This window comes from Sorex fumeus, unplaced genomic scaffold (assembly GCF_029834395.1).
Source record: "Sorex fumeus unplaced genomic scaffold, SorFum_2.1 ptg000008l, whole genome shotgun sequence".
NCBI lineage: Eukaryota > Metazoa > Chordata > Mammalia > Eulipotyphla > Soricidae > Sorex > Sorex fumeus.
In genome coordinates, this window is record NW_026606065.1 from 1,724,838 (window position 1) to 1,751,707 (window position 26,870).

General features: G+C 42.8%; 1 protein-coding gene across 1 annotated transcript; it reads right to left on the reverse strand.

The window, feature by feature from the left end:
- Positions 1–1,065: 1,065 nt before the first annotated feature.
- On the reverse strand, positions 1,066–24,519 carry MRAP2 (melanocortin 2 receptor accessory protein 2). Its single transcript, XM_056109707.1, has 3 exons — positions 24,387–24,519; positions 7,965–8,064; positions 1,066–1,517 (listed from the first exon to the last, which is right to left on the reverse strand). Exons 1-3 carry the CDS (start codon positions 24,517–24,519, stop codon positions 1,127–1,129), a joined length of 624 nt encoding a protein of 207 aa, XP_055965682.1. The 3' UTR covers positions 1,066–1,126.
- Between the last annotated feature and the right edge of the window lie 2,351 nt (positions 24,520–26,870).

The following is a 26,870-nucleotide window of genomic DNA, read 5'->3' on the forward strand; positions in this document are numbered from 1 at the left end:
TGACAACTTTCTCAACTCTTCTTGAGAAGTGCCATACTATCGACCATGGATCAGGACTCATTCTAGGGCAACAGGCAGGGCTTTCCCCAGAATGGGTAGGGGTCCTCAGAAGAGACATTCAGATAAACAGAAACATTGACCACCATGACAAATGACTCTCCTGACATCTTGGTAGTTACCTGGGCCCTTAGTGAAAGCTGAGCTGTTTTGGGTAGAGGGGAAGGTATTTAAGAGTTCTATAAGAGGAGCTCTCCAAGTCTACTCGGATTGGGGCCGAGCATCCTCCACCCAGATCCTCCAAATTCCAGTAGGCCGGGGTCACACCCACCAACTGGCCCCCTGGCGCCGTGTAATCCCATCAGCGGCCAAGACTCAGAGACTATAAAAACCAACTCCCAGACATCTTATGACATCTCATTCCTACTTTGAAAAACTGGCAGGCTACCAAATGTAGCCTGCCCACACGGCAGAGTCTGGCAAACTCCCCGTGGCGTACCCAATATGCCAAATACCAGTAACAATGATGGGTCTCATTCTCCTAAAGAGCCTTGAATATAATCTCAGGGCTAGGATGAAGGAGACGTTACTGGGACCTGCTCGAGGCAATCGACGATTAACAGGATGGTCGTCGTGATTCGTGATAAGAGGAGCTAGAAGCCTGTGCCTAGTTCATAACTTTATTCATACCCCAGCCCTGTCAGGATAGGAAGTCATAAATTCACATATGTTGGAGCTGGGATGGACGGTGGACTTTAGATTCCTCATTCTACAGTTGGAGATGTAGCAGTTCGAAGACACAAAGCAGCTTGCTAAAGGTAGTGTCAGAGCCAGATTAGAACACCATGCACTGACCCTTGTTTAAGAACACTGACGCTAAGTTGCCAACTTTTTAACAAGGACAATGAGACAGGATAAACACATTAACTTTAAAAAGCCCCAAATGTGTGTAAAGCCATAAATTTAGCTTAATAAACAATTTTTGGGGGTCAGGGGGACTGGTTAATCTCTTTGCCCATCTATGTAAGACCTTTCTGTTTCTCATACCCTTACACACACACGCAGTTTTAGAGAATGGAGATTCCTTGCTAGTTATTCAAAGGTCATGATATTTCAGAGACCCTATTTCTTAAACCAGATCTTTGTGTGAAGTCTGGACCACTGGCTTATTTTCTAGAACAATAGGTGGTTCTGAAATCAGAAGATCATCCTCCCCAAAGGAGTTTTGGTCTGTGTTCACGAAGTTGGGGATATCAAACTTCATAAGCCTGTTCAGTTCCTCCTCTGCTCTCCCGCTGCTTCCGATGGCTTCCTGGAGCTGTACACTGGTGTCAAGGGATGTGGTCTGGTGACCAGTCTTGGCCCTATCCAAGTGTTCCACTTCATTGATGTAGCAGTGAAAGAGAGACCTGGACTCCTCAGTACCCTGGCGAGAAAACAACTTATCTGGCTCCAGTGGTTTTCCGAAGTCTGACACAAAGCTGTTCATCCGGAATCTCTTCTCAGAAGACTCTGCATTGCTAAGGGGTAAAAAAATGGAAAAGTTAAACCCTGCTAATCCTTAAACTCTTTCTCCTGCACAATCATGGCTTTTGGCATGTAGGACAGGCTGGCACATTTTCACCGAACATTTTTGAGTGCAATACCCTGATCAGAGCAGATAAACACCAGAACAGAGGGATATGGTTTCTGAACATGTGTAAAATACACAAGTCAAAATGTGGACCCCTTAGTCATCCTGAGGAATTCCCATTATATGTATCAAACCCCAGTGGTTCTGAGATGTTTTCTTGAATCATCTGCATTAGAATCACTTGAAGTGCTTCCTAAAACATGTGGCTTTCAAGTCAACAAAGACCGGGGCCTGCAATCTGTATTTTCATAAACACCTCAAGCACCCCTGCTCATGCTCAAGTTTAGAATCCAATGGAGACGTTACTGGGCCCGCTTGAGCAAATCGATGAACAATGGGAGGACAGGACCCACAGGACAGGACAGGACAGGTCTACAGCAGGACTGCCCGAACAACAATATTATCTGGTTGTAGGCTCAAGTTTCATATTTGTCAAAGCATCATCATATTCCTTTATTCGACCAGATTCTCAAAATTTATCAGTGCCATCACAAAGGGCAAGAATTGGTATTGCCATTTGACAAAGGCCCAGGTAAGGGGCAGTTGTATTTCCCACTTGAGTCACACAACCAGGTATTGGGAGGAGTGGGAATCAAACCCTGCATCCTAATTTCATCATTTTACATGAAACAAAATAGAAATTCAGTGGTAATAAATCAGTGAATAAATGAAATGACTCAGATTATATCACAAGTCGAAGACCTCCAGGACCAGCCACCACCATGCTGAGACCACTCTCCGCACACATGAAGGTACTGGCAGAGGGACAAAGCCACGCGGGTTCCGGGGCCGAGATCTCCAAGCTTACTCGGATTTGGGCCGAGCATCCTCCACCCAGATCCTCCAAATTCCAGTAGGCGGGGGTCACACCCACCAACTGGCCCCCTGGCGCCGTGTAATCCCATCAACGTCCAAGACTCAGAGACTATAAAAACCAGCTCCTGGAACCGCGCAACATCTTATTATGACATCTTATTATCTCATTCCTACTTTGGACAAACTGGCAGGTTACCTGATGTAGCCTGCCCACACGGCAGAGTCTGGCAAACTTCCCGTGGCGTACCCAATATGCCAAATACCAGTAACAATGATGGGTCTCATTCTCCTAAAGAGCCTTGAATATAATCTCAGGGCTAGGATGAAGGAGACGTTACTGGGGCCTACTCGAGGCAATCGACGACTAACAGGATGATTTGTGATTTGTGATTGTGATCTCACAAGTGCATGAACATGAATAAATAATAACCTTTTGTCCGATCTGTTACTTCAGTCTCCATCCTTTCTAGACTTACAGATAGTCACTCACACATGAAGCATGAGAACTTTCTCCATGCATCGACTCCAATGTTACAATTTGTGCTATTTAAAATATTCAAATGTGACCTACTGATTGGGCTGGAGCGATAGCACAGCGGTAGGGCATTTGCCTTGCACGCAGCCAGCCCAGCCGAGCCAGGTTCAATTCCTCCACCCCTCTAGGAGAGCCCGGCAAGCTATAGAGAGTATCTCGTCCGCACGGCAAAGCCTGGCAAGCTGCCCGTGACATATTTTGTATGTTGTTACAAACACAGTAACAACAAGTCTCAAAATGGAGACGTTACTGGGCCCGCTTGAGCAAATCGATGAACAATGGGAAGACGTGACAGTGTGTGTGAGCTACTGATTGGTGCATGCCACTGTTTACATGTTAAAGAAAAATGTCATCTTTGAGGATGTTTTCAAATCTATAACAAAACTCAAACAAAAATACTAGGTGTGTTTACTATGTGTGTGTGATCTCAGAAGTAAATCCTACTTCTTATCAGAATAAAGTATTTATAACTGAGTGCTCGGAGCCAGTGGGGTATGGATTCAATTTACAAGTGGTGAGATATCTAGTCTTACATACTGACCTCCAAGTTATCAAAAATCACCTATAATTCCATGCTCAGTAAATTTAGAGGCTTTGCAATATAGCTGGCTGAAGGACTTTTATATCCGCTTTCTATGACAGTGATCACTTGGGTGATATCAAACAAATAATTTCTCTCAAAAGTCTGAGTTTTTCCTTTTAAGTAAGAAGCCAGCCTTGAACTCTTTTAACCCTCAGTCATTTTCCCTTGGGTTGACTGATAAAAGGAAGAAGCTTTTTTTAATGTTTGAAACTTTTTTTTTTCTTTTTGGGTCATACCCAGCGATGCACGGAACCATATGGGATGCTGGGACTCCAACCTGGGTCGGCCGCGTGCAAGGCAAATGCCCTACCCACTTTACTATAGCTCCAGCCCTTAATGTTTGAAACTTCATTTAAATAAATGAAAAACCCATTGTATGAAAAGCTATGATTCTAGATTTGTTTCAATTTAGTTTCTATTCATTTTATCATTAAAGTTTACATACTGAAATCCATAGATCTAAGCATCAATGTGTTTTAATATATGGATGAAATTACCACCTAATGAAGATATAAAATATTTTCTTTATTGGGGCCCGGAGCAATAGCACAGCGGGTAGGGTGTTTGCCTTGCACGCGGCCAACCTGGGTTCCATCTCCGGTATCCCATATGGTCCCCCAAGAACCGCCAGGAATAATTCCTGAGTGCAGAGCCAGGAATAACCCCTGAGCATCGCTGGGTATGACCCAAAAAGCAAACAAAATATTTTTCCTTTATTTTATAAATGTTTCCACCATTCAATTTCTATCCCTATAGGTAACATGGTTCTGGAAAATAGAACCCTCCTCTTCTGTTTTTTGGAGGAAAAACACCTGTAATTTCCTAAGAAATTTTTTAGGTTTGTGTGAATTTTACTGCTATGATAAGGGTAACATGTATATAACTATCCTTAAATGTTCCCATTTCATGGGAGGGTGCATAAAAGCTTGGGGACACCTGGTATTTCTAGGAGTCACTTCCAGTGAACTTTGAACAATGTATAAGCCAGGGCCAAGGATACTGTTCAAGTAATAGAGTACATGCCTTGTATGGGGCTTGATCCCGGGCACCCAACTCCCACCCTCAACCCCCCGCCCCCCCAGAGAGAGACAGAGACAGAGACAGAGACTGAAAACTGTCATTTTCCTGCTCTAAGATTTTATTTTCACTGCTACCATCATTTTAGTGGATGCCACATTGAGCTATATTTAAATTCAAACATAATTTCTATTTTTGTATGATCAAGTGCTATCCTATACTCACTCCTAAGTGCAAAACTTCCTCATCTGAGCAAGGAGATCTTAAATACTACAGAGGAAAGATATTTGGAGTATATGATGCTGAAGTTTGATAATTTTTTTAAAACTCCAAAATATGCGATATAAAACTGTGATCCAAGCTTTTCTCACCACTCTCTTTTTCTCTCTATGACATATTTATGATAATGGAACTGCAGTGCTTTTATCAGGCATTATACAAAGTAAATGGCTCCTTAGTTGAGAAAGCAAGGGTAATGATTCTTTTATCTTCATTTTCCATAAGGGATCTGAGTAACACAGTTTTTCCCACACACAGTAGCAAATACTCTATGGGAAAAATAATCTCCATTAAATCTGCTTCTTGAACATAACAGCCTTTACGAAAAGTGATGTCAGCTTAATAGCAGTCTCTCTCCCTCTGCAGTCTACTTAACTAGTGTTCACAAATATCTTATTCTCTTCTCCTTCTGGGTACGTGGTCGGGGCGGGGAGGAAAGCTCAACCCGCTCCCCTCCAAGGGGCCCCCGCAAGGACAGCCAGGCGCGGGGGTAGGCTCTGGCAGCCGAAGACCTCCAGGACCAGCCACCACCATGCTGAGACCACTCTCCGCACACCTGAAGGTACCGGCAGAGGAATAAAGGCAAGCGGGACCCGGGGCCGAGATCTCCAAGCCTACTCGGATCGGAGCTGAGCATCCTCCACCCAGATCCTCCGAATTCCAGTAGGCGGGGGTCACACCCACCAACTGGCCCCCTGCGCCGTGTAATCCCAACAACGGCCAAGACTCAGAAACTATAAAAACCAGCTCCCGGTTTTTATCATCTTATTATGATATCTTATTATCTCATTCCTACTTCGGACAAACTGGCAGGCTACCAAATGTAGCCTGCCCACACGGCAGAGTCTGGCAACTCCCCGTGGCGTACCCAATATGCCAAATACCAGTAACAATGATGGGTCTCATTCTCCTAAAGAGCCTTGAATATAATCTCAGGGCTAGGATGAAGGAGACGTTACTGGGGCCTGCTCGAGGCAATCAATGAATAACAGGATCTGGGTACGTGGAAGATCACTCTTCCCCATCCTGGAAGACGAAGTCTGGTGGGTTCTGATCAATACGCTGTGAAACAAGGGGATGTGTCTAAGAAAGGGGCAGATGTCAAATTTCCATCCATTCTCCTCTCCACCACAGTAGGTATGAGATTTCCATTCGTTTCCCCATAGGAGTAACACAAGAGGTTGAACTTTGGATGCAGGACAGCTTGTAGTAGGGATTCTTCTTTCCACCCCTTGGTGACTCTAGGCTTGATCAAATAAGCCTGGGCCCTGAGAGATAGTACAGCAGGTAGGGTGTTTGCCTTGCATGCAGCCAACCTAGTTTGATCCCCAGAACCACATGGGGTCCCCTGAACACAGCCAGTAAGATGTGGAACTGTGAATTCAAAACCAATGACCTCATGCCCATGAGAATTGATATTATTCAAAAGACAAGAAAGCAAAGATTGGGGGGAATGTGGAGAGAAAAGAACCCTCCTATACTGTTGGTGGGAATGAGAATGGTGAGTCATTGTGGAAAGCAGAGTGCAGATGTTCCAAAGGAATTAAAAATAGGAATACCATATGATTCATTTATCCCACTTCTGTTTACTTAACTAAAGAAAACAAAACATGACTTCAAAGTGGTCTGTGCATCCTCATAGTTAATGCAGTTGGAATCAGCCTACCTACCCACAGACAAATGATTAGGTAAAAATGCAGTATATGTTGGATGATTTACTTTCCATTGATCACTTTGCGTATAAGGAAATGTCGCGCAGCCGTGTAAGCGGCCGTGTGGTTCGGAAAAAATGTCCTGGTACCCGCATGCCAGAGCCATGCTTGTAGAAGCTCATGGTCACCGGGATTCCATCTGGAGAAGGTGGGACAGCAGCACCTACCCCATCTGGTAGAGAGACACTGAATGATTTCATTTGTAAGTAATACATAAAGAAGCAAAAGGAATAAATGAACTAAATTTAAAAAGATAAATAAAACTTGAGACTCTAAGACAAGTTATACTCACCTGAAGGGACTACAGAGGCAAAAATAAGCTTTCAGATAGGGCCCCACAAGAACAAACAAAAGAAACTATGCATTTACTGTTTCTAAACTATGCATTTACTGTTAAATCACAGTTTTATATGCAAACAAAAGAAACTATGCATTTATGGTCCTCTAAACTATGCATTTACTGTTAAACTAAGAGCCAATCTTGGACAAGAGGGGGAAAAAAAACAAAGAATAGCTCTCTTATGCTTATGGCATTCAGTGAACCACTGAGAGCCAACGTCACAAAGCGCATCATCTTACATTCTGCCAAGATTGGCTTGCCTCATTCCTTCATCAAACCAATCACATCAGCAGGATGCTGCATGACTAGGCCCTTTCTTCCCTACCAGACTTCTCTCCTCTCCTGTGACCTCCTCCACTAACCTTTTATAAACCCTTAGTTAGCTCCAATCAGAGAACAAGATTTGAGGGAGAAGGGGAACAAGTTTCCCATCTTCTTTGGTCCTTGAGTTATAAGCACCCTGATCTTGGATGAATGAATAAGTCATACTGCAATACCACCTCCACATTTTGTTGGTTTGCTCTGAACTCAGGGTTCACTCCTGGGAATCCTTGGAGGCTATTTTGTGTTGTTGGAAATCAAACTCGAGTCAGCTGCAGGCAAGGTAAGTGTCTTGCCTTCTGTACGATTTCCTTAGCCCCTTCTTTAGTGTTAAAAATAAATAAATAAACAAACCTGGTCATCCTCCTACTTTACTGCTCTTTTAATGTGCTCAAGTAATCCCCTAAAGTGCCAAGAAAGGTATTGCAGGGAGAAAATGCACCCTACTTTTAAAATACTCTGCTATAAAAATTAGACCTGGATCACCATCAAGGCTACGTCCAGGTTCCCTGGGTCCTGGCATCCTCTGGGGCCCACTTATAAAGAGGCCGCAGAGCACGAGACAGATGCCAGGAGGACGATAGGTGACATCTTCTCTCCTGGCAGCAAATCCATGACCTTCCCCCTCTCTCCAGCCACTGAAAGCAACCACAGTCTCGCAGGCTTTACAATTTCTGCCTCTTCCTTCCCCAAGGACCCTGCACAGACATTATAGAATGGTCCAAACTTACTCTTGGTGAGGAGCTCCTGTCTTGGTCAGCAAGGTCAGCACAAAGAACATGAAAATCACAAAGACTGCAAGACCAACCCAAAATCCAATCACAATGGAATCTGCAAAACAGTTAATACTGGGGTTATTTCACAGCAGCTTAAAACTTGAACACTGAGGGAATTTGAGTTTGCTCATTATGTGAAACAATTTGATGAAGATACCCTTGGCAGGAGCAATAGCACAGCGGGCAGGTCGTTTGCCTTGCATGCGGCTGACCCAGGTTCAATTCCTCCATCCCTTTCAAAGAGAGTATCCCGCCTGCACGGCAGAGCCTGGCAAGCTCCCCATGGCGTATTCGATTTGCCAAAATCAGTAACAACAAGTCTCACAATGGAGATGTTACTGGTGCCTGCTCGAGCAGAATAGAAGGGAGGACAGAGCTACAGACAGTGCTACCCTTGACCCATCAGTCAACCGGGAACACTGCGATGGAGGAAATGAGGAAGAATGTAGTATTTGTCACTGAGGGTTTTGTCCCCTGTGGCAGAATGGTCTTACTTTTGCTTTTTATCTCCCCCGTGAAGGAGCCTAGGAGAGCATGTAGACCAATTATTACTTCAAGATACCACTAAAGTTGAAAAACAAAATATTTTAACAGCGACTACAATAAGAAGTTTAAAATAGATTCTGATTCAAACAAGCCCAGTTTTTAAAATTTTTTTTTAAAAATTTTTTGACAATCTCTTAACACCTTTTTTTTTTGTCTTTACTTTTTTTTTTTAATTTTTATTAGTGAGACACCATGAGGTACAGTTGTAGACTTACAAATTTTTGTGCCTGGGTTTCAATTATACAATGATCAAATACCCATCCCTCCACCATTGCCCATTTCCCACCACCACGGATCCCAGTATCCCTCCCATCCCCCATCTCCCCATCCCACCCTATCTCTGTGGCAGGGCATTCCCCTCTGTTCTCTCTCTCCTTTTAGATGTTGTGGTTTGCAAAAGAAACATTGAGTGGCAATCATGTTTGGTCTATAGTCTACTTTCAGCATGCTTCTCCCATCCTGGGAGGATCCTCCCGACACCTTTATTTAGTGTTCCCTTCTCTATCTGAGCTCCCTTTTCCCTTAGCATGTGTGGTTGGCCTCCAAGCCAAGGAGCAAAATTCCTGGTACTAATCTCGGCCATTCTTGCAAACCAGCCCAGTTTTATATTTTCACTGTGTGGGCCAGAGGTGCAATGGATAACACATCTGTCTATGGATCAGAAGATTATATTTTCTCTTATGTTCCCACCGAATATTTCCAGGTGCACATTATTTCTTGCAGAGAACATACAAAAGGCCTCCGAGCACTGTCCTCGTCTTCTGTCTTCCACTGTGTAACCTGCTGTATCATAGCTTTGATAATACTGCTCTTTTAGTAAAAACTGTTCAGCTAAAATAGATCAGTGGCTGATGATACAGTTCAAAGGGCTGAAACTTATGCTCGAAGGAAGGGAGTCCTGGGTTGCATCTCATGAGCACAGCAGGAGTAGCCCACGGCACTGCCCCCCCTCCCCCAGACACCGCCAGAGCACTGCTGGTGTGATCAAGACATGACGAAAGCTTGAATGAAGATCGGTTTGAAAAAACAAATGAAGCTGACTTCTAACAGATGAATAAAGGACTCCATACACACAGCACTTTGTAGAAGCTCTGGTATCCAAGAGGAGGGTAACCCAAATTAGATGCCTATTATTATTAAATCATCGACATTTCCCCCTGTTTACCCTTATTTTAATAATCATGCCTCCATGGCTAGAGAGATGGGACAGGGGTTAAAGCATTTGCCTTGTTTGTGGCTGACTGTGGTTCCATCTGAGGGGTGTGCATGGTTCCCCAGCACCACCCTTCTCTCCCTCCAAAATAAAATACATACATAAATAAACAATAAAACCCATATTTCCAGGCACATATGCTACCCGAGCCCATGTGCTGCTTGTGCCCACGTGGCCAAGCACGTGTGGTGCCTGAGCACATATGTCGCCCACTTCTCCCCTCTTGAGATGTGGACTTTCATGCTTTCGTGTCTAATGCTAGGATGTGTGTAGGGGCTCTCTCCGCCCTCGGAGAAACCCGGGCTCTCTCTCGAGCAGGTTACTCTCCACTCGCTCCCACTTTCTCTCCCTCCTTCCCTTTAAAACCTCCAAATAAAAACTGTGATTTAAAAAACATATTTCCATGAGTCAGAAAGAGCGGGATAGTCACAGAAAGATTGCATTCATCTGGGGAACATAAAGCAACAAAATAGTAACAAAATAACACCCAAGAGTGGCCAAGATTAGTACCAGGAATTTTGCTCCATGACTTGGAGGCCAGCCACACGTGCTGGGGGAAAGGGAAGCTCAGATAGAGAAGGGAGCACCAAATAAAGGGTGTTGGGAGGATCCTCCCAGGATGGGAGAAGCATGCTGAAAGTAGACTATAGACCAAATATGATTGCCACTCAACGCCTCTCTTGCAAACCACAGAACCCAAAGGGAGAGAGAGAGAGAACAAAAGGGAATGCCCTGCCACTGAGTTGGGGTGGGATGGGGAGGTGGGGGGTGGGAGAGATACTGGGATCAGTGGTGGTGGAGAATGGGCACTGGTGGAGGGATGGGTACTCGATCACTGTCTAACTGAAACCCAAGCACAAAAATTTGTAAGTCTGTAACTGTACCTCATGGTGTTTCACTAATTAAAAAATTAATTAATTGATTAATTAATTAAACAAAAAACATATTTCCAGATGGGCTAGGAAATCTTATGTCCCTGTGTACCTTGATTCCTAAACACAGCTTCCTAATTCTAATGCTATACTTTTAGCTAGATGGAATAACTCTTCTCAACCAAGAGCTAATGAAAGTCTGTCTGTCTTTCAAAGCTCATTCCACACACCATTCTTGTCTCAAAGCCTGGATTAATTTCCCCAGTGTTCTCTATTCCTCCTTGGAACTTCATGACTTTGGGATGGGTAGCTGAGGGGATGTTTGTTGGGCCACGTCCTGCAGTGCTCAGGGCTTACTCCTGGCTCTGTACTCAGGGATCACTTCTAGCAGTACTCAAAGGATCACATGTGGTGCCAGGGATCCAACTGGGTGCTCTCCCTGGGTACAGCTGCCCAAGGTGGTCTGGTCTCTGCTTCTCCCTTTGATTCTAATCTGAGTGACAGTCATGAGTGAATGTCTTTGAGACAGGATAAAATTGTGTTTTCTACAGAACCTGACATATTCACAATAGGCTCTCAAATCTAAGAAATGAAACAAACTTTAATTAGGCTACATATCTTATCTATCCTAAAAAGTTCATTCTGTGAAAATACAAAGAGGATTAGCAATTTGTAAAAGGGAGTTAAGTGTGTTCAAATGCAAAGCATTACTCTGATTAAATCATGTATATGTAAAACACTTTTTCTAAAATAGAGAAACAGACTAACAAGTCACTCTGCATATTTCATACTTCCATTCTACACAAGGCCATTACCTAGAGATTAACCACCCTACTCAACAATGTATATTTAGCATAGCACTCTGGATGCAAAACTAACAAACCTTTCGTGAGTAATTGTCCCACCAAAAGACGTTACCTTATAATCATAGTCAAAACGAGGCATAAGAAAGACATAATAAGACAAGGACCCAAAAACAGATGTTATATGAGTATAACAAGCGTATAATGAAAATATCTCCATTTGGGGGGCACATACGGAAAAGCATCGTGGCATCTATGAAAGACAGTTCAGCACACTGCACCTCATCAACATCCTAAGTAACAAAAGGAAATTCTAAAGTGGCATCCCAGCATTTCATCCCAGCCTTCAGTTGAGAGCTGAAACAAGAGGGATGCTTTGCATTTTCCAAATCCATTTACTAGGTGGAGTTCCTGTACGGAGAGCTTTCCCTACTCACGGTGCCTGGACGGCATAAATCCTCCACTGCTCTGACTCAGCGGGCTGAGGTGAAGGAGGGAGGCCTGGGCACAGCCGGTTTCTCTTCCCACCAGCCAGCACCACAGGCAGCTGCTCAGAGAACAACAATAACGTGGGGCACCAAAATATACAATCCTCAAACAAGCTACTGCCGGAGAATCAGAGTAAGGAGAAGGGCCGTGTTTACTCAATAGCATTTCCAAATATCTCTTGATGCTACAGCATCGACGTTTTCCAAAACAAAATGCTTTAAATCGCTCCGCTAATTTCCCTTCCCTCTGAACACAGTTCTTCTGCTGCCTCAAATTACTTATTTTCCTCTCCCTCATCTTCTTTCCCATGACCTCACCCCTTGAGGCCCTTTCAGAGGGCACCAGAGCCTCCATCTTCTCCCAGAAATATACAAACCCTCTTGACATTAGACGCATATGCCAAATTTCAGAGTATGGGCATTGCAGTAAAAGGGGGAAAGGAACAATCCTAGGTCAGAAGTCAGAGCATTCTTTGGGAGGAAAAAGAACAAGAGAGATTTACACAGACAGGTTCCCAGGAGGCCGGTTGGTTCAGAAAGCCAACAGAAACCTTCCAAAGAGGGTCCTAACAGGCCTGAGCGGCCGCTCCTTATTACACACTGTTAAATCTTTACAGCAGAAACCAAACAGAGGAAAAAATTGTCCAAGGGAATTCTGGATGGCATGTGTCATAACACAACATTACTCCCCCTTAACGGAACCTTTATAAATGGAAGGAAACAAAAGAGCTGAATACTGACAGCTGCATAGCCCTTCACAAGCATGTGCCTTTTCTGCATGCATTAACTCGTCCACTTCAGAGAGGGTTCAAGGAACTATTCTCTTCCCCTCTCCCTCCCCTCTGCCTTCTACGAATAAACTGGGCGTTTTTTGTTTCTTGGTTGTATAAATACCAAGGGCTAGCATTTAATCTAAAAGAGAGTAAAGGCTACCAGAGCCTGTTACTGTCCCTAACCTGGTCTGCCTTTAAAAGTCTTAGGATCGGGGCTGGAGCGATATCACAGCGGGTAGGGTGTTTGCCTTGCATGCGGCTGACCCGGGTTCGATTCCCAGCATCCCATATGGTCCCCCGAGCACCTCCAGGAGTAATTCCTGAGTGCATGAGCCAGGAGGAACCCCTGTGCATCGCCGGGTGTGACCCAAAAAGCAAAAAAAAAAAAAAGTATTAGGTTCAGTTTTGTGGTATGCATTTCTGTCAAAAATTTGATGATGAAAATAGGAAACTAACACCCAAGTATGGCAGAGATTAGTACCAGGAATTTTACTCAATGACCCGGAGGACAACCACACATGTTAGGGGAAGGGGGAGCTCAGAAAGAGAAGGGAACACCAAATAAAGGGTGTTGGGAGGATCCGCCCACGATGGGAGAGCATGCTGAGGGTAGACTGTCGACCAAGCATGATTGCCACTCAATGCCTCTTTTGCTGACCATGGCACTCAAAAGGAGAGAGGGAAATGCCCTGCCACAGAGGCAGGGTGGGATAGGGGCTGGGGGGGGAGGGGATGCTGGGATCCGAGGTGGTGGGAAATGCGCACTGGTGGAGGGATGGGTGTTTGATCATTGTGTAATCGAAACCCAAGCACAAAAATGTGTAAGTCTACAACTGTACCTCATGGTGCCTCACTATTAAAAAATAAATAAATATAAAAAAATAATAAGAATAATAAATAAAAATTAGAAAAAAAATTGATGATGAGGTGTTGAAGCAATAGTACAGCAGGTAGAGACAACCTGGGTTTGATCCCCAACATCCCATATGGTCCCCTGAGCCCTGCCAGGAATGACCCTGAGAGCAAAGCCAGGAGCAGCCAGGTGTGGCCCACAAAAAATAAATAAAAATCAATAATAATATTCTCTATTTGTTTCTATTTTTGCTTCTATGACAGATCTTACTCCAAGCCTTCTCAAGCGTCTCAATTTGAGGGCTCAGTTTCTTGCTTCACTGATGGGTGAGTGTGCCTGACGTTATTTGCAAGTTGGTATATGAAAAAGTATTGCGGATGGTGACCACTGAGGACTTAAGAGTAAGAGGGTTCCTGCAGTCACTCAACACGCAGCCAGTAGTGACCTGCTACAACCAAAACAACTGCTCACTAATTCAAAATATTTGTGTTTCCCGCTCTAACAAAACCCTGAGAACCCGACCAAAGACCTTCATTAATGCCCCATTGCTCTCCTTCCCTTAATGGCAAAGTCTTGAGGAATTTGTAAATACTGTCTTCAGTTTCTTTCCTATCCTTTTTTCCTGAATAACTCCATTAGCCTTTTATTACCACTAGTTCACTGTGACCTTTTTTTTTTTTTTGGCACAGCTGACTCAGAGCTTACTCCTGGATCCCTCCTCAGAGAGCATCCTTATGGTACTTAGGGGACCACAGGCAGTGCTGGACGTCAAGCCAGGGTTGACTGCATGCAATATGGGTGCCCCACCCTCTGTACTATCTCTCCGGCCCCTTACAAAACTATTTATAAAATCACTGTCAATGACTTCTGTATTATATAGCTAATGAACAAGTCTCAGTTCTCAGGTCATCGAACCTAAGAATCGTTTGACAAAGACCACTGTCTCAACCTTTTCATCCTTTCTTACCTGGTTTCAAAGAGGTATACCACCTGCTTTTCTTCCCACCTTTCTTCACGCTCCTTTGCTGCCTTCTTCCAGCACCCCTGACTTCTCATGCTAGTGTTTCCCAGGGTTCAGTCATTGAACTCTTCAGTTTTCAATCTACACTCTTCAATGCAGTCCTGACATCGTATTTGATGTCAAGCACCATTTCTGTGCTAATAACTCCTCAACGCCCACTTGCACAGCACATACCCTGGATGCCTTTATATCTCAGTTTAACAAATCCAAAAATCAGCTTCGGGTGTTCCGGCTTCTCCTACAGTCCTCCCCGACTCAGTGAATGGAAATTAATCCAGTGAGTTACTTGGTGACAAATTTTCAAAACATCATTGGCATTGTATTTTCCTCTAGCTCTGCACCAACCTATTGATAAATCCTACTGCTCTATCTTCCAAAATGAAAGTGTCCAGAATTTATGGGCCTCTCACCATTCCAATGCTCTCACCACGAAGCCATCATTACTTCTGCCTCACTACTGCAACTGCCCCTGAATTGTTCCTGTTTCCACTCCTCTCCCTTTCCTTACACTACTGCACAGAGGTCCTACTAAAACCTTCCCCAAATCTTTCCAGTAACTTCAAGAAAAATCCAAAGTTTCAGCATGACCTCTAAGGTCCCAATGCCCTCTTCTTCATCACTGGACTTTTGTTTCCTACTGTTCTGCCTGATACACATATTTTTTTTACCATTCTGGTCTCCTCAGTTTCATTCAGTTTTCCATGAAATGTTCAATAATTACACTATTGCCCTGAAGCATATCTTATAGTTCCACCTCTTGTTTCTTTTGCATCTCTAATCAAACCTTTCCTTCTCAGTAAGGTCTTTCAGGCAACTCTACCTAGATATTCACCTTCATGTTCCATATCCATATTTTCCCTTGCTAATCACCATTTGGCATCAATTTTGTGCTTAAAATATAACTGGCTCTCATAAAACTTAGGAAGGAGGGAGGGAGGGAGGGAGGGAGGGAGGGAAGGAAGGAAGGAAGGAAGGAAGGAAGGAAGGAAGGAAGGAAGGAAGGAAGGAGAAGGAAGGAAGGAAGGAAGGAAGGAAGGAAGGAAGGAAGGAAGGAAGGAAGGAAGGAAGGAAGGCGGGTCTAAAGGACAGAGAAAAGAGGGAAAGAAGGGAGCAGAGAAAGAAAAGGGGAAGGGAAAGGACAGAGGAGAGAGAAGGGGAGTGGAGGAAGTGGAGGAAGATCTGGGAAGTTGGTTTCCATTGTGTTGTTACCAAATATATGTTAGATATATGTCCACATCTATAAACCATGAGATTCAATGAGCATAAAAAGAGAATTCACAAGGATCTTAATAAGAGGTTCTCGGATGAGAAGACTCTTTGAAGGACAGAACAGAATAAGTTTTTCAGGCAGAAAAACTTGATGTGACTAAAGATGGAGTTATTGTCATCAAGTGTGATCCATCATAGGTAAAGCAAATGAAGACAACAGTTGTGACCTCATCCTTATCATTCTATGCTAAACCTGCATCTAAATAGCTCTAAATTTTGTTCAGCAAAAAAATGAGACACACCTAAAGGTCAGAATCACAAAAGTTTAAAAAGTACCAGTGTGGTGGAGGGATGGGTATTTGATCATTGTATAATTGAAACCCAAGCACAAAATTTATAAGTCTACAACTGTACCTCATGGTGTCTCACTAACAAAAATTTAAAACAAATTACCAGTGTACAGAGTGCAATAACAGACTTAATCTTCTCTTGGGGGGGAGGGGGATGAGGGGTTTTAGGTCACTCTCAGGACACAGTCCTGGTTCTGTGCTCAAGGATCACTCCTTGCCGGGCATAAGATCATATGGAGTGCTGGGAATTCTAACTAGGGTCGGCTTCATACAAGCACCTTACCTGCTGTATTAACTCTTACACTCTTGATATTTTTATTTTCTTCTGCCTGAGTTTTTTGGGAGTTTTTTTGTTTGTTTGTTTTGTTTTGTTTTTTCTTTTTGGGTCACACCTGGCAATGCTCAGGGGTTACTCCTGGATCCGCACTCAGGAATCACTCCTGGCGGTGCTCAGGGGACCATATGGGATGCTGGGAATCGAACCTGGGTCAGCCACGTACAAGACAAACGCCCTACCCGCTGTGCTGTTGATCCAGACCCACCCCATCCCCTGAGTTTTTTGAAGGTTATTTTTGTTATTGTTGATAACATCAAGACCCTCTAATCAGATACATTACATCAGAACAATTTTGTTTTCTTCTAGATTTGAATGTTAAAATAAACTCCTCTCTAATAGAACAGCAGGTAATATACGTTTGTACTGTGTCATCTTATGTCAACAATTAGAGAAAATTTTTCAGCTATACTTATTCCTAAAACTCAATCCACTCAATATGTATAACAGTCTCTGGAAATAAAAACATCCATATTATAGCACCAGACCTGTGTTATGTGATCCTTAAAATAAGAAGAAAAGGTAGGACAAAACTGATACCAAAATTTTTTGTTGTTGTTAAGCTACAAAAGCTAATATTTGGGGCCTGGAGCAATAGTACAATGGGTAGGGCATTTTCCTTACACGTGGCCAACCCAGATTTGACTCCTAGCATCCCATATGGTCCCCCAAGCACTGCTGGGAGTAATTCCTGAGTGCAGAGCCAAGAATAACCACTGTGCATCACTGACTGTGACCCAAAAAGGAAAAAAAAACATAATTTTACAGAAAAATGTATGACAATCTACCTAGTCATTTTTATTTCCACAAAATTTTTTAATAAATAGTGTCCTTATTACAGGTTGTCCTGGGGAAAAAAGTATTAAAGAATTAAAGTAATTTAAGGAGGGTGATTTCACATCCTGAGGCAATAGCCTTTCATCAGATTCTAAATAACAATGTATTCTAATGCATTCCATGTGCTTTTTTTGTGCCTTGCATTTTGCTGCCCTGGGTTCAATCCTTGGCATCTCATATGGTTTCTGGAGCAGCTCCTGGGGTGACCCCTGAGCATAGAGCCAAGAGTAATCCCTGATCACTGATGACTGTGGCCTCAAAACAAAAAATGACTCACCAGACATCAATAAAGAATGAATCAAAAAAGCATTTAATTGTGATTATTGAACTCAGAAGGAATGAGAGTTGTGCGGTTCAGTTAATAATTTTTTAAGCAACAAAAGAGAAAATCCTAAACCAGAAAGTGCGTAATTGTGAAACCTTTGCCAGCCTCACTGATGAGAGAGCCAGAAGGCAGGAATGGGCAGCATGTCCTAATTGGTGATTCTCTAACTGTCCAGCCCAGAGCTCCAAGGGCACCACCAGCAAGCAGTGAGATCTGGAGTCAAGGGAACCACGAATCAAGGCTGGTCCCTCCTGCAAAAGATGGAGAACAGGCTAACTACTCAATTGACCAGGAGATGAAGACAAGAGTACTTGGACGGGTCCTGTGCTCCCCTCCTTCTACGTGGCCTCTATGAGACACGTGGTTCAGTGACTCCCACACATGTATCCACACAGAGGTAGGTAGAAAAGGCAGAGGCATAGGCACATCATAACTCCCCACGCCTACAGTCAGACGGAACCCTAAGTTCCTACTTTCTCCTGGGGAGTGAAGGGTTTGAAATCACAAATCTCAAAGCACCTTTCAGACTCACCAAGTTTGAGAAACAACTAGAAGCTTCAGCTGGTTGAATGACAAGGTGCATCTTATTTTAGAGGCTTGGCAAGGTTGGGGGTGGTAGGACAGCTAGGGGAGGTGACTGAACCGGAAGACCCTGTGGAGTTTGTTCGGACAGAAGGCCAAGATTAATCTTCAGGAACAGCTTGCAGTGAAAAAGAGAGGAGGCATTTAACAGATAGAAAGTTCAAAAGTCAGAAACCAGGGTCAGATATTGACACCGGTCTTGGTAATGAGTATTTAGACTGGACAGCAAAAGCAAAAGGCAAGGTGAGCAAAAATAAGAGGACCACTTCAAGTTTTAAGTCGGCATAGTAAAGAAAATCATTAGCAAAATAGAGAGGCAACTTGCCAAATGAGAAAAAAGAATATTTTCAAGTCTAATACAAATAAAAATAATATTTTATTGGTAAAAAATATTTATAAATCTGATAAAAAATATTTGCAAATATTAAAATATTTGGTAAAATTTGCAAGTATTTGTACTTAAAAATCTGGTATTTGTTATTAAATATTTTAAATTAAAGTTTTGTTATTAAATTTTTAATTACGATATTTAAATTAATTTTTTATAATTTATTTATTTATTGAATCACTGTGGCAAAAGTTACAGAGCTTTCAGGTTTAGGTCTCAGTCATGTAAATATCAAACACATTTCCCTTTATCAATACTTATTTTTTACCATGAACCCCAATAGAACCCCACCTCCCACCCCTCCCAATTCCTGTGAGGCAGGTGAGTTCTAGTTAACACTCTATCTACTTTGACTAGATTCATTGTTTCGATAAAAGATGCACCATTATTATTTAGAGTTTACACCCCAAAATCAGACATGCTGAAAAGGCATTGTGAAATGATTTGCTTTCTACAGCTGGGTTCAAGAATTAAATGTTGGTTTTGGATTTCTGCTATTTTACTTATTGACCCTGGAAGTATTTCTACTGAAAGACAGATAGTTAAGAAATTGGTTTCTGTGCTCTGGAGTCGTGGCCGTGCTGGAGAGCCACTCGTGGGGGGCAACTGGTGGCCTCGGTAGGGCGTGAAGGACGGACCGGAACGCCCCCCTTCCCATGAGGTTTTAGTCGCCCCCAACCCCCGGCTCATACCTGCTGTCCACAAGGCTCCCATGTGGCCGCCAACTTTCTTTCCAGAGAGGAGAGGGCGAATGTAAATTAATATTTTTTATTTGAAGATTTTACTGGTAAAGAATAGGGGCTGGAGCAATAGTGCAGCAGGTAGGGCGTTTGCCTTGCATGTGGCCGACCCGGGTTTGATTCCCAGCATCCCAGATGATCCCCTGAGCACCACAAGGAGTAATTCCTGAGTGCAAAGCCAGGAGTAACCCTGTACATTGCCGGTGTGACCCAAAAAGAATATTTGCAAATCTGTTAGGAAGTTTCTAATCAAAGTAAGCAAGAACTTAATTTAACTAGAGAGCAAAAGCAAATCCACAAGTTGACAGAGAATCTTAATACACATATTTCCAAATAAAAATGTCCAAGTAGCCAAAAAGGGACCAGATAGGACAGGGGTTCCAGGTGCTTGACTTGTCGTCATTCGGCTGATTCTGGTTCTGTCCCCTACACTGCCAGGAGGGACTCCTGAGAAAAGAGTCAGCATTGTAAGTGTGGACCCACAACAAATGGCCAACAGGTATAAGGTAAGGTTTCCAATATCCCTAATCATTAGGAAAGTGAAGATATCATCTCACATCTGTTAGAAGGCTTATTATAAAAAAAAATACCAGACATAACAAAAGGCAGGAAGTGGGGGGAAGAGGAGCCTGAACACTGTTGGTGGGGACATAAAGTGACATAGCCACTGTGGCAAACAGCATGGACGGTTCTCAGTGAATTAAGAGTAGAGATGCCCTGTGACCCAGAACTCACACTCTGGATATATGTCCAGAGGAGGTGATCTGTGATCTTGAAAGGATCACTGCCCTCCCACATTTACTGCAGCATAATACACAACACCCAGCCCCAGGCTGAGCATCCTCCACCCAGATCCTCCAAATTCCAGTAGGCAGGGGTCACACCCACCAACCGGCCCCCTGGCTGGCGCTGTGTAATCCCATCGATGGCCAAGACTCAGAGACTATAAAACCCAGCTCCCAGAACCATCTTATTATGACATCTTATTATCTCATTCCTACTTTGGACAAACTGGCAGGCTACCGAATGTAACCTGCCCACACGGCAGAGTCTGGCAAACTCCCCGTGGCATACCCAATATGCCAAATACCAGTAACAATGAAGGGTCTCATTCTCCTAACCCTGAAAGAGCCTTGAATATGGCACTTTCTTAAAAATCTCAGGGCTAGGATGAAGGAGATGTTAGTGGGGCCTGCTCGAGGCAATCGACGAGTAACAGGATGGTCGTGATTCGTGATTCGTGAATACACAACACCCAGAGGAGAGAGCACTGGAAGCATCCATTGACAAATGGGTGAAAGAAATAAGAAGGGAAGGAGAGAAATTAAGAGGGGGAAGTAAGAAGAGGTGGAAGGGAGGTAACGGAGGCAGGGCTCAAAGTCAGGGGCCTTGGGAACATAGGTGGAGTAGAGGTGAGGTATATATTATTAGACAAACTACATAACCAATCACACTGTAAGTAGCACTGTAGCACTGTCCTCCCGTTGTACATCAATTTTGCTCGAGCGAGCACCAATAAAATCTCCATTGTGAGACTTCTTGTTACTATTTTTGGCATCTCGAATATGTCACAAGTAGCTTGCCAGGCTTTGCCGTGCAGGCGAGATACTCTTGGTAGCTTGCCGGGCTCTCTGAGAGTGACGGAGGAAGCGAGCCTGAGTTGGCCGTGTGCAAGGCAGACACCCTACCTGCTGTGCTCCAGTGTAGTATGAAGTCCAAATTACAATAACTAAAATTACAATTATGCTTGTCAAGGAGATAGGCTAGGGGTAGGAGGGAAACTGGGACATTGGTGGAGGAAAGTTGGGATTTATGTTGGACACTGTGTGCCTGAAACTTTACTATGAACAACTTTGTAAACCATCATGACTAATACAAGGGGGGAAAGTCAAAAAGTCAAAAAGTACAAGTAAAAAGAATTTTAAGTGTGCCAAATGCATAGCATCGTGGCTACAGTTAACAATGCTATATATTATATAATTGAACATTGCTAAGAGGGTATGTACCCAAAAAAGCCTTTGTAATTATGTACAGTAATTAACTTAGCTAGAATTACTGTGATAATCATTTTGCAATATATAGAAATTGTGAATCATTTATGTTGTATACCCAACCTAATATAATGTCAAATGTCCATTGTTTTTAAAATTAAGAACCTAAAATCCGCTCTCTGAAAAGAAAGATGGCGGCCGCACGGGAGCCTTGTGGACAGCAGGTTTGAGCCGCGGCTGGGGGGCGGCAGGGGCCTCATGGGAAGGGGGGCGTAATGGGCCGTCCTTCATGCCCGACCGAGATCGCCAGCTGCCCCCCACGAGCGGCTCTCCAGCATGGCCACGACTCCAGAGCACAGAAACCAATCTCTTAACTATCTAACTTTTAATAGAAATTCTTCCAGGGTTAATAAGTAAAATAGCAGAAATCCAAACCCAGCTGTAGAAAGCAAATCATTTCACAACGCTTTTTCAGCATGTCTGATTTGGGGGGGGGGGTGTCGTAAACTCTAAATAATAATGGTGCATCTTTTACCGAAACAATGAATCTAGTCAAAGTAGATAGAGTGTTAACTAGAACTCATCTGCCTCACAGGAATTGGGAGGGGTGGGAGATGGGGTTCTATTGGGGTTCGCGGTTAAAAATAAGTATTGGTAAAGGGAAATGTGTTTGATATTTACATGACTGAGACCTAAACCTGAAAGATCTGTAACTTTTCCCACAGTGATTCAATAAATAAATAAATTATAAAAAAAAATTACAACTGGCTTCAAGTAAAAAAAAAACCTAAAATCAATCGCAAAATGAGTAACATACACATTTTTTAGAGTCTGAAGATAATCTAGAATTGATTTTTTAAAACCATCAAACCCAATGAAATAAAACAAGCTTATACTATGCAAGAAGACAGTATTATAGAAAAAAATGAGAAAAAAATGTTTTAAAGAACTGTAAAATAAGTGCCCCTAAAGGAGGAAAATACTACCATTGGCATGTCAATAGCAAAACTGAAAGTCAGAGGAAGAGAATGTCATCTCCCTGGTGTGCATACGGTAGGTAACTGCCAAATTACACTAAGGAAAACTCTAGAGGTTACTTCTAAGTAATAATAGCACTATAGCATTGTCATCCCATTGTTCATCGATTTGCTCGAGCAGGCACCAGTAACATTTCCATCGTGAGACTTGTTACTGTTTTTGGCATATCAAATACATCACTGGTAGCTTGCCAGACTTTGCCGTGTAGGCAGAATACTCTCAGTAGCTTGCCGGGTTCTCCAAGAGGGGTGGAGGAATTGAACCTGGGTCGGCTGCGTGCAAGACAAACACCCTACCCGCTGTGCTATTGCTCCAGCCCAACAAAAACATGTATGTATATATATTTACAAAGAATATTAATATTTACAAAGAATATTAGTCAGCCTTCAAACAATTAATTCTGTCATTTATTATAACATGTATGAATTAGCATACATTCTAAGTATAATAAGCCCAGCAAAGATAAAAATAGATTGCACTTTTATATAGAAATCTTTAAAAAAAAAACAAACAAACCCAAAAGTTACATTCAAGGAAACAGTAAGATGGAGATTTGGGGAGGGGGGAAATAATAGGAATTGGTCAAAGGGCCTAAACTTTCAGCTAATAAGATGAAATAGATCTGAGAATTGAAGAATCCCTCAGTGAGTATACTTGTTCATATTATACTGTAAAATTGAAATTTTCAAGACAGCAGAGCTTAAATATTACCCAAAAACCTAGAAAAGGAAATGCATAAATATATTATCTTGGTAGGAAGGATTCTTTCACAATATTTATATACAGCAAATGATCACATAGGACACTTCAAAATATTTAAATTTTATAATGATATCTAAAAGGTAAAAAAAAATTAGAAAGTTCTTCTTGAAAAAGCACAAGTAGGTGTGAAGTATAAGGAGACTCATGTCAGGTGAGCCAGCAACAGGCAGGAAATACTAGAAGGGTGAAACTTATTTCCTTTACCACACTGAATCTCTGATTCTAATTTCTCCCATTAATCTTAATCAGTTAAGTACCTAACAGTTTGGTAGCTCAGCACTATTTATTCTGAAACAACAAACGTCGATGGAGTATTTATGGTGTAATGACCACAATAAGTCCTGGGAATGGGCAGCAGGTCCTGCTTATCTGTCATCTCTACTTAAAACAAGGAACATGCTTAGTGAGGGTGATTCATCATCTGGCTGTAACAGGAGTAGGCCAGTTAGTAAGATTTCCACCGAATTCCATCTTCATCTTCTGTACTGGATGATCAATCACTGCAATAATATGAAAGGTCACGTCTAGAGCAGAACTAAGGATTGGCATTATAAACATACAGAAAGTTCTCCACAGTCTAAAGCAATGGGCTGAAAGGACACCTCTGACTATGTAGTAAAAGAAAGTTCTTCAAATAACAACTCCAAGTTTTGATCCTTCAAATATTCCGTTTGGAGATGGTTGGAATTGTTAAAATCTTCTTTCTTTCTTTCTTTCTTTCTTTCTTTCTTTCTTTCTTTCTTTCTTTCTTTCTCTCTCTCTCTCTCTCTTTCTTTCTTTCTTTCTTTCTTTCTTTCTTTCTTTCTTTCTTTCTTTCTTAAAAACTTAGGGCCAGAGACATAGTACAGGGATAAGGAGCTTGTCTTAAGCTTCTCTTAAAAGAGGCTAACCCAATTAGATATGGTTCCCTGAGCAATGCCTGGAGTGATCCTTGAGCACAGAGCCAGAAATAGCCACAAGCAACAAGCATATGACCCAAAGACCAAGAAGAAGAAAAAATCTCCATTTGAAAATTCCTGCACCTCCACTAAGATTAGCCTCTCAAGTTCTTTGTCATTCAAATCACCAAATCACTCCTGTAATAGCACCACTGCACATGCAAACATGTTCAGAGGAGATGTTTTCCAGGGCCAAAATACAGAGTTCTGTTTTTAAAAAAAGAAGTAGAACATTCAGGAGAAATAACCACTAGGCTTTACAGGCTAAGATAGTTGCACATTATATTTATAACGTGAGGATATAGAAGACTTACACTTATGAGCTTTCAATCCTTCAAAGGAAACTGGTCCGATCTCATAATACTCATATTCCCAGGTGTAATCAGAATTAGATGTAGATTGCTGAGACGTTCTGTTAGAAATCAGCCTCTGGGCAGACATCTCCATCCTGCACATATGAAGAAAAGTAAGTACAGAATCTATTAATTCATCCACATCTACACAGTCATTCTAATTGTTCCCATCCACATTCGGGAGTTGGGCAGGCAAAGGCCTTGGTGAGGTTCAGGGCAAAATCCTCCCGGCTACCCACAATATGAGATCACACCATGTGGTTACTATTTCCTTTGAGCTTCCCATTAGGATTGCATGTATCTGAAAGCAAACACCACTCCTTTTGTTGTTGCTCACAGGACCTGTTAACCCAGGTCCTGACACGATTTTCAATAACTGTTAAAGAAAGAAAAAGAAGGAGAGAGAAAAATCTCAGCCTAAACATAACAGTTCAGATTACAACATCAGTCTCATTATCCATGATTAAACATATAAAGCATCTACAGAGAATACATAAAATTTGTATCAGAAATGAACTTCAATATTCATTGCAGACCCATATGCAACAATAAAGACTTGCAACCTAAGTCAGAAAGGCGGAATTTCTTTTTCTAACCCAGTGGTGCTCAAAAGTGACTCCTGGTGGTGCTCGGGGACCATTTGTGATGTCAGGGATCAAAACAGCACCAAGGACATACAAGTTATGTGCCTTCCCTCCCATACAATTTCTCTGGTCTGATAAAACTAAGTCTGACAAAATTAAGCGGAGGAAAAAGAAGCAGATCACAAAATTTACACAATGGAAGAAGAACCTCAATACAAGTCCAATTCTTGCCCAGTGATTACTCCTGAAATTTATCCTTTGTTCCAGACATTAGTAACCTTTTTTTTGATGATGTCAGATTTAAAATTTTTATTTCTCTGAGACAAGAGGCTGCTTTGTGCAGCTTGGATACCAAAGGTGAGAAGTCAATAGAGCTGGATTCAAAAGTGAGGTTCCAGGGCTATGGTGCCACCAACAGGTCAACCTGTACCTGCAGGGCGAGTGCATCAGCAGCCTGATGGTGCCTTCAGGTTTCCTGATGCCCCCAAATTGCTGCTGTGCCTATGGCCAGACCCCAACAACTTGGGATCAAGTTTACCAAGAAATCAAATGGCCAAAAGTTAGGTATGTGAGAGCCATGCCCACAAACCACCTCCGGCTCAGCTACACAAGCTCATTTATTTGCTTTACTTCAGAGACCCATAGATAATCTCGAAAGAGATCAAAAGCCATCGGACTCATGCATGGCTGAACAGACGGGTAAATTGGAGGGGGGCGGGTTGGCCTGGTGACCCGCCCAAGCAAAGTGCCACCCCCCTCAGCCACTTACTTCCACACTCCAAAATCACTGCCATACCCTGGCCTGACTCCACGGTCTCAGGACAGACCTCACCAAGATACAATCTGCTGAAAATTCTGGTATGTGGGTTTTGTGACTGAAATCTCCAGGCTCTCTTAGGGTTGGGATGGTCTACCTCCTCCCACCTCCCTGTAGTTCCGAAAGCCTTGACAGTCATATCCACACCCCAAAGCTGCCACCTAACTGGAAAGCTACTCTAGCCTTACCATCCCAATAGAAATACCGAATGCCCTGAACAAACACCATGACCTCTTGGCACCTTTATTGTAAGCCACAATGCACAAAAGGAAAAGGAGAGAGAGAGCAAGAAGGAAAGTGCCTCCCATTGAGGGAGGCTGGCAGTGGGGAGTAGTGGGATTGGGGGGTGGTGATAGGGAAATGGGGAACATTGGTGGTGGGAAATGTGCATTGGGGGGATGGGGGCTGGATCATTGTATGACTGAAAACCAATTATGAACAGCTGTGTAATGGTCTATCTCACAGATATCCAATTTAGAAAATAATTTTTTTAAAGTAATGTGGAGTTGATGCCCAATTCAATGAGCTAAATCAATGGCTGAATAAATAGCGTACTCCTACATTAAAAAATATGTGAACTTAGATAGAGAAGAAAGCACCAAATAAAGGGTGTTGGGAGAATCCTCCCAGGATGGGAGAAGCATGCTGAAAGTAGGCTATAGACCGAACATGATTGCCACTCAATGCCTCTCTTGCAAACCACAGCACCCAAAAGGAGAGAGAGAACACAAGGGGAAATGCCCTGCCACAGAGGCAGGGTGGGATGGGGGGGATGGGGGTGGGAGGGATGCTGGGACCCATGGTGGTGGAGGATGGGCGCTGGTGGAGGGATGGGTACTCGATCATTGTATAACTGAAACCCAAGCACAAAAATTTGTAAGTCTATAACTGTACCTCATGGTGTTTCACTAATAATAAATAAATAAATAATAAAAAGTTGTTCACAAAAAAAATATGTGAGCTTTCATCATGTGCTACAATACTCAGTGGAGTTAAAGTACGAGACATATCAGAATCCCACAAATCAACGCTTATGGTGGGCAG

Excerpts from the sequence above, each read along its gene's own strand:
- MRAP2 (XM_056109707.1), bottom strand. The coding sequence starts at position 24,519 with ATGGAGATGTCTGCCCAGAGGCTGATTTCTAACAGAACGTCTCAGCAA. Across the intron at positions 8,065-24,386 it reads AGGATTGAAAGCTCATAAGT|ATTCCATTGTGATTGGATTT; the intron begins GTAAGTCTTCTA and ends ACTGTTTTGCAG. Across the intron at positions 1,518-7,964 it reads ACAGGAGCTCCTCACCAAGA|CAATGCAGAGTCTTCTGAGA; the intron begins GTAAGTTTGGAC and ends TTTACCCCTTAG.